Below are 8,488 nucleotides of genomic sequence, written 5' to 3' on the forward strand. Positions count from 1 at the left end.
TTTACTTAAAAAAAAAAAGAGATATTACTAGCAATTTTCACTACCATTCAATTTTTTAAATAATTGAACAATTTTTACTCGTCTCTGATTTCAAAACTAGTTATTCATCAGTTTGATTTGTAGCCTATACTACAAGAAGTTAAGAGTCATAATGGCAATCTGAAGGACACGTGCAACAAAAATGAGGTTGACACCTTCAATTTGAAGCTGTAACCTTATATTGTATAAGTTGGTCCTAATGAATTGAAATAACATCAGTAAAATGCCTCAACAAGACAAATGATCATTTCATTTCTTTTAAATCAATCAATTTGGATTTTGACCAACAAAAAGGAAAATATGTTGGCTACTCTCATAATCATTCTTGTAAGTTGCCTAAATTGTTAGTAGCCCATCATTTTTTTTTTTTTTTTTTTTAACATGCATGAATATATTTATGGTTGAATCCCGTTCTTCCCTTGTGTCACGTAGACTTTGCATCAATAGAGCTTCTCACCAAGCCGTTTCGGTATACGTAGCTGGCATTTCACGACGGTAGCAACCTAAAGCTGACCTCATTCCCATGCCTTGCAACAGACTGCCTTTGAGACAGACCAATGTTCCTTTTGTCTAACCCGAGGGAATTCCCAGCCACCCTGCTGCAAATTAAAATAAGCCATAGAATAAATAAGCGCATTGCTGTTTAAATCTTCTCAATGAAGCGGGGTCCATGCCAGGATGTGTGCGGCCTCTAAATAGGCAGTTTTGAAAATGGCAGCTCTTTATTGCCCGTTTGGGTTTATACAACAAACAAATGTTGATTGTGTGAAGAAAAACTCAACAAAAGAACAGATCAGATGTTTTTTTTTTTTTTTTTAATTTCAAATTGTTTCGTAGGAAAATGCTGTCAGAATTGTAAAAAAACAAAAAACAAAAGAAAGACAGAAAGAAATGTAAAAAAAAATTGGGCACATTTTCTCCTCCGTCTGTATAAAACACTGATGATGGACCAGAAGAAAATGTGTAAGAGAATATAGAGACTCCCGATTCAGGAATTCCAGGTTTGTCAATGATCTTCGATTTCAAAAACATGATTTGTAATCATGACTTATCTTATCTTATATCACAGTCTAAGTTGTGTACATTCATTTGACCTTCCCCTTTGACAAACAAGACCAACCGCATCGAAGATGCAATACAACACGTAAACTGCACACCCAAAGTCGAACTTTTACTTTTTGTGCAAGCTGACATTTGCTGAATATATTGCAAACTTGTATTATGTTGTATAAAAAAAACAAACAAACGGTTTCAATGTTTGCACTTTGATCATAGCAGCGCTAAGCCTTCCATAATTACTTTGTGGAGAAGGGGACCCCCAACTCCTTGTCGCTGAGAAGTCAATGATGCATATATCAATCATTGCATATGATATGATAACGGTAACCACGGTTTTTTGATGTACTAATGTTCATTTGACTCAAGATTATGTAATTTTTGGAGTTGCGGTTGATGAGACTCTTTGGCGGTCATGGCTTCAGCCGAGCTCCTCAGGGCTCAGGCCTAAAGCAGTAGACACCGTAGAGCCTTTCTTGCTTGTCCGGAAAGCCGACAAAGCGCACGGCAGCCTCGGTGGGGCTGCAGTTCTTGCGAGGTCTGGAGATGGGGTAGCGGACGCTGCCGTCGGCCAACCAGCCGGCGTCGCAACGATCGTAGCCTTCCAGCTTCCAAGCGGCAAACATGTGACCCACCTTGGCGATCTCGGCGCCATCGTCGACGCAAGCCTGGACGGCTTCAACGAAGTTGAGTCTTTCGGGTTGGGTCAGCCAGTAGAAATGTCCTGTTTGGAGCAGACAAATGGGAACATTTCTTTAGCGCCATAAATTTGTCTTAACCGAGGATGTGTCATGCTACAAATTACACAGACAAGACAAAATGACACTTAAATTCACTCAGTGCAGCAATGAATTATGGTCCACGTGTGGGCCAAATCTGCTGGCCAGATGTCGCTCTCGTCTCTGTTTATTCTCTTACTCTTTTTTTTTTTTTCCCACCTTTTCCTGTCTCCTCCATCACCAGTGTTGAGAGGTAATAAAGTATAAATTCTTTTCACAGTTATTACAAGGATTTTTCAGACTTCTGTACTCAACATTAGTATTTTTTTTAAAATTGTACTCCCAACATTTCACAACAGATACCGCTTAAAACAAGTATTGTATTGAGTTAATAGTAAAAAGGCGTTTTTATGTTTTACTTTTGCACGTAAGTACATTTCAGTACATACCGTAATTTTCGGACTATAAGTCTCACCGGAGTATAAGTCGCACCAGGCATAAAATGCCCAAAAAAGTGAAAAAAAACATATATATATATATATGTATATAAGTCGCTCCTGAGTATAAGTCGCCCCCCCACCCAAACTATGAAAAAAAAAATGCGACTTATAGTCCGGAAATTACGGTATTTGTACGTACTAATAATAGTCTAGTGCTAGTAATCAACCAGTACTGTGGATAATGACAAAAAACACACAGGTTAGGGTCAAGGTTAGAAGTCATTGTTTAAAAAAACAACAACATGGATTTACAAATGGAATATTTACCCTTTAATGGCACGGTGAAGCAGAACACATCAAAGCGGCCCATGTATTTGTCCCGCCTGCCGTAGGTTCTGAGGCCGGGTCCGTTGTTGGCACCACCGCATGGTTCTCTAGGCTTTGTTATGGGATATTGCACGGTACCATCAGACAGCCAGCCAGCATTGCACCAGTCCAGGCCGTCCTCCCAGGCTTTGAATAGCTGATCGAAGGTGGCGACCACCGCGTCCTGATCCAAACAAGCCTCCACAGCCTCGTCGAAATTATAGCTGTAGCGGCCGTGAGGTGGAAAGTAGGGGAACACAACACCTGTGGCGGAAAAGATGCCATCTCAGTAAGACATAACTCCTGTTGTCACAACAAAGATCTGCTGCCATGATTTTGTCTTTTGACTCGCTCTGGCAACACCTGACACCTGAAGGTTTTCAGTGACGCTGTGGATGTGACACTGAATGGTTGTCTGTCAAATTCAGTTCCCTACGACCCTGAATAGTGAGTCGCTACTTTTATTACTTAGATCACAGGTGTCAAACTCAAGTCCCGGGGGCCAGATCCGGCCCGCCACATCATTTTAGGTGGCCCGCGAAGACAAATTGTGCATTAAATTTGTGTCAGGACTAGAATTGCACATTTTCTTCACTTTTAATATCTTTTTTAAAAATATATTTTTATTATTATTAAATATTAAATGAAAATACCGTATTTTCCGGCCTATAAGGCGCACCGGACTATAAGGCGCACCTTCAATGAATGGCCCATTTTAAAACTTTATCCTTATATAAGGTGCACCGGACTATAAGGCGCACCATTAATGCATCATGTCAGATTTTTAATCCAAATCAAATCATTCTCCATTTTATCTTTTTTATTTCAACTTCAGACGGAACAAATTACTTTATAATCATAAAATAATGATTCATAGTCTTCAGCGGGCCACTTATGATTGATTTCATGACACAATACTTCGGGCCAGTTTGAATTTAGGAATTTGGTCCATATATAAGGCGCACCGGACTATAAGGCGCACTGTTGGTTTTTGAGAAAATTTTAGGTTTTTAGGTGCGCCTTATAGGGCGGAAAATACGGTAATTCCAATATTTGAATATTTTACTCGTCTGATTTGAAAACGAGTTATTTCTCAGTTTGTTTTGTAGCTTTTACTGTATATAATATGAGGTGCTCATACATTTATTTGGGTTGACAGTCACAATGGGCCTCCGAAAGAAGCTATGACTACAATGCGGCCCGCGAAAAAAAGAGTTTGACACCCCTGGTCTATCCATATAAAAACTATGATCTAAGAGTGGGTCGCCGCTTTGAACCTGTTCAATAGACACGCAATCCCAAATGTATATATGTGTGTGAAAAAACAGACCGAGATCCAAATTATTTACCGTCAGCCATGTCACTTTTCACTTCCAAGGCAATAGCTTGGATGGTATCGACAAACCCGTTGATGATCTCGCAACTGTACGTTCCGGCGTCATCCATGGAAACGTCCGTTATCACCAAGGAAGCGTCGTCACTATCCAACTCCCGCAGGTAGACGCGATCTTCGAAGCTCCCGTATGTTTTCTTGTGGAAGCCCATGGAAAGCAACACGTCTTCATTCAGAGCCTCGTCCTCTGCCAGCTTGGTCCATTTCACTCGGATACCGACGCTAAAGAAGCTGGAGCTTTCTTCCGGCATACGACACGGCAAAGTAACGTTGCCTCCAAGATCGGCGAAAATCTTAACTAGAAAGGAACACAGAATGTTAGAAATGTTTCGTTTAAAACAGCTGACTAACAAAACACTCAAGCTAACCCTCAACGTGCGGGTGAATTTATTTTGTGGGTTCCCACAACCTCTGTAATCACCATTTTGAGACCTCACAGGGCTTGGATAAGTGAGTCTGGAGCAGACAAGCCCCCGACCCCCTCGAGGCAATAATAGCCCCCAGATGGGCAAATGTACACAACCTCTTGACCCCTGGCTCCGCAGGTACAGCCCATCAACCAACCAGTCGAGTAATTGGAGTCGGTGAGCCGGTTTGAAACGGCGAGTCTTAGATTTTAATAACAAGTTGTGAAGGACATGATTGAGCTGAAGAGTTCCTTGGAATACTTGATCTTGAGCTTAATATTTCCTCTTGGCACCACGAGTATCCTTGAACCCGTTTTATAAATAATCTGCTGTAATGCACATTGACTTTTCAAGACTCTGATGTGTGGCTTCAGAGATTTCAGCGTACTTTACGTGCGTGTGTTTCTTTTTTTAATCATTTCAATTTGGCAGAGGTGTTAACACCATTTTTCTGTGGTGGGTCAAATTGAAATGACTGACATTGGAAAAAGTCTGCCACTCAGAAGATATATCTGGACTTTTTCTTCACTGGGCAAAGAAGGAGCCCATGTGTACACTACCGTTCAAAAGTTTGGGGTCACCCAAACAATTTTGTGACCCCAAACTTTTGAACGGTAGTGTATATATTTATTTAGATAATTATTTATAGATTATATATATAATCTTCTGTGTAAAAAATCTTATAATATATATGTATACTTATATTCATAGATTATGTATAATCTTGTACAAATATAAGATATAATATAATATTTAATTCATAATATTTTATTATAATAATATTTACACTAGCCTTCAAAAGTTCGGGGTCGCCCAAACCATTTTGTGACCCCAAACCTTTGAACGGTAGTGTATACTTGAACCCATTTGGAGATAATCTGCTCTAATGCACTTCAAATGATTTATTGTGGCTGCAAAGTCGACATATGTGGATATTGTTTAACGCTTGTTACGTTGTTAATATTGAGCTGTCATGCTCACGGACCGACCGCTCCCACACTCAGTCTGGCTCAAATTAAACCAGAACAGACTTGACTGCTTAACATGCCAAGTAGGTTACTATATAGGAAACATCCTTTGCATCTTTGAGTTTTTTTTTTTTTTGGGGGTCTGTGGTGCCAAGAATGACTGAAGACTTTGCCAGGTCTCATAAATGCTCTGCATGAGTACCCGTTTCATGAGGTGTGCTTAAAACCCGAGGGATTCCCATCGACCAACCGGTTTTGGAAAATTCCTGGAACGGAATACGGTGACGTCACTCAAGATGGACTCGCCAGATGTGATTGTCGTTCACACACTAGTCAATTTCATCTATTATTTAGTCGATAAAGATGTCAATGAAATCCAGTGCTTGTTTTGAATTGTTTTTTAACTGAACAGGATTTCAATGTAAAATATAAACTAACAAAAAAAAAAAAAGCTATATATAGGTGTGACGCTGATACATTTTCCTAAATCTCTTCAAACGGTGGTACGAAAAGAATTACTACCGTAATTTTCGGACTATAAGTCGCGTTTTTTTTTTTCATAGTTTGGGTGGTGGAGCGACTTATACTCAGGAGCGACTTATATACATATATATGTTTTTTTTCACTTTTTAGGGCATTTTATGGCTGGTGCGACTTATACTCCGGTGCGACTTATAGTCCGAAAATTACGGTAATATAGATTCATAGGATTCATGGAAAGTTGAATTTGTGCTATTGACCATTTTGCTCGGGAACAGTGGCAAGAGATTGCTTGAATGAATTATTAAGAAGTGTCAAACCATTCCAACTTAATTTGGAAAAACACATCTGTGAATAAAAATACATTACGTGTGAATGAGGGGAAAAAATAATCTTCAGCAGCTGCAGCCAATACTTACACAGCACTTTGCTCTCCCGGGATAAAAGGTTGTATTAGAAAGTGATTGGAACCGTGTGCTTCATTGTTTTAACTTACAAGCGTTACCTTAGTCCAAATCTGACGCTTGAACGCTCCAACTCAAAACTTTTCTCTTCTTTAGCGCTGGCCTGTTTGTGTCAATATGGAGGAATAATTAACAAGCTGGGCCAGACATTGCACATCGGAAGTTCCTCACTAATTACGATACACGCTCTCTGTACTGAATAATGAGCACAAATATAGAAAGTGGCTCCAGCCCAGTGTGGAAGCAATCCCCAACACCCTGTCATATTAAATCGACCTCATAATTTACTAAGTAAATGCGGCTGCATCTAATCTGGTAACCTAAACCCTACTTCAGTCTTGGATTTGAATTGAAGCCATTTCCAAGGCAGCCAACACAACCTACAAGCAGCACTCATCTCGTCATTGGGCCGCTGCTCAGTTTGCGGTTCTATACCTTTTGGAGACGGGTCGTTAATCTTAACTCGGCTTCTGTCGGGATGCCTGCTACCGTGGCAGTTTGCCAAAATGCTTTGAGTGTGGGAGTGAATCACTAAGTGGAGGACAGGCGGCAGACATCTTTTTGTGAGCATACGGACAATGTGCTGTTCACAAGCGCTATAAAATTTTACCTGGACTGTGCTGCACTGTACTCTTGCATTAGTGCTAACAGACAGGAGGGACTCACTGTTTCTTCGTAATATGAAGTTTTTTCCCCCCAAAATTAAATAAATAAATAAATAAATAAATAACTGCTGATCCCTATGGGTGCTACTTTTAAATGAGCAAATATAAATTCTATTTAGGTTGAAATAACAATCAAAAGATCAATTAAAATACATTTTATATTAAAAAAAAAACGACTGGAGTTTTCCTGTGGTATTAATTTAATACTGCTTAAGCAAAGTCTCAGCTGTCCCAATGTTTTCACATTGCCCCGCCCCCTAGGTCCCCACTACGCACGCACACACACACACACACCACTGGTCATTGTGGGGACCATTCTCACATTTGAACAGGGAAAAAAAAAAGCTTCTCTTCTTCCCAGTGTTGTCACTCCCTCAGACAACTCTGAATAGCACAAAGTTGGCCGTTCTATCCAGCCTGTGAGATCTGAGTCAGCAAGCTGGGGATGATGAAAGTGCATTAAATCCGCTACATTTATATTTTTTTCTCCATGGTTTGCAGACACCCTTTGTTTTATTTAACTTTTATATTCAATATACTTGCATTGGACCTTGAAGGAACCTTATATTTAGGTACTACTATGAATTAAAACACACTTCAATAATATTGTATCTAACAAAATTATCTAACCAAGCTCATTATTTTAGAGTAGATGCTTTTCAAACTACCAACTACATTGGCCCCCATCAGACATTTTCACAGAGTAACTTAAATTGCGTGGTTCCGTCTGAATTGGGGCGTGCTGGCAACAAGCGGGATTTTATCCCTGGTAGAAAGTCAATGAGCCGATGTCTGCGTGTTACTACCCCAGAAACCTTTGCTCCACTGACCCTCGTGCAGTGCGGAAGTACTTTGCTCATGACATGGCTCATTCACTTAGGACATCATCATTTTACACATAATAAAAATTGGAATCTTACCTGAGTGTGTCGGCAGACTGTACACGCTGCCAACCAGGGTCAAGGAGAATATCGTGATACAAAGTAGACTTGTCATTTTTTTTTTTTTTTTTTTTCTTCCACACGAAAGACCCTCTTCAGTGGTAATATGGATTTTAAAAAAAATCTGCTTTTTTTCCCTCTTTTTAATAATTTTAGGAGCCTCTTCCTTTTGGTGCAGCAGATAGATGTCTTTGATGCTACAGGAAAGTTTGGGCTCCTCAGAGGTCCACACAAGTGGCTTTTATTGAAGCCTTGTACGGTGGAGACCACTCCCCCTTACCATCATCATGCGTGGCTCTATTGAGGCTCTTTGGCACATTTTCTGGAGCTTATCCCCCTCCTCCATCTTGGCTGAATGGAAGACTTGGCTTGGCGTGTTCTCAACAATGTATTTGATTGTGTGAGCCATGAGGACAGGTTTAGAATCAATTCAAATAAAATTGATTTAAAAGTAAATTAGAGGCTAATGATGGTCGGACAGATTTGACGTTTTAGATGGGTTGAGTTCACAGTTGTATTCAACTTTTTAATCTAATTTTTAATGAACATG

At 39.9% G+C, this 8,488-nt stretch overlaps 1 protein-coding gene across 1 annotated transcript; it reads right to left on the bottom strand.

Moving 5' to 3' along the window:
* Positions 1 to 832: 832 nt before the first annotated feature.
* On the bottom strand, positions 833 to 8,174 carry LOC133154110 (hyaluronan and proteoglycan link protein 1-like). Its single transcript, XM_061278553.1, has 4 exons — positions 7,918 to 8,174; positions 3,970 to 4,311; positions 2,582 to 2,884; positions 833 to 1,819 (listed from the first exon to the last, which is right to left on the bottom strand). The coding sequence occupies exons 1-4, from the start codon at positions 7,991 to 7,993 to the stop codon at positions 1,530 to 1,532; spliced, it is 1,011 nt and encodes a 336-aa protein (XP_061134537.1). The 5' UTR covers positions 7,994 to 8,174; the 3' UTR covers positions 833 to 1,529.
* Positions 8,175 to 8,488: the final 314 nt, after the last annotated feature.

This window comes from Syngnathus typhle, linkage group LG5 (genome assembly GCF_033458585.1).
Source record: "Syngnathus typhle isolate RoL2023-S1 ecotype Sweden linkage group LG5, RoL_Styp_1.0, whole genome shotgun sequence".
In the NCBI taxonomy this organism is placed as follows: domain Eukaryota; kingdom Metazoa; phylum Chordata; class Actinopteri; order Syngnathiformes; family Syngnathidae; genus Syngnathus; species Syngnathus typhle.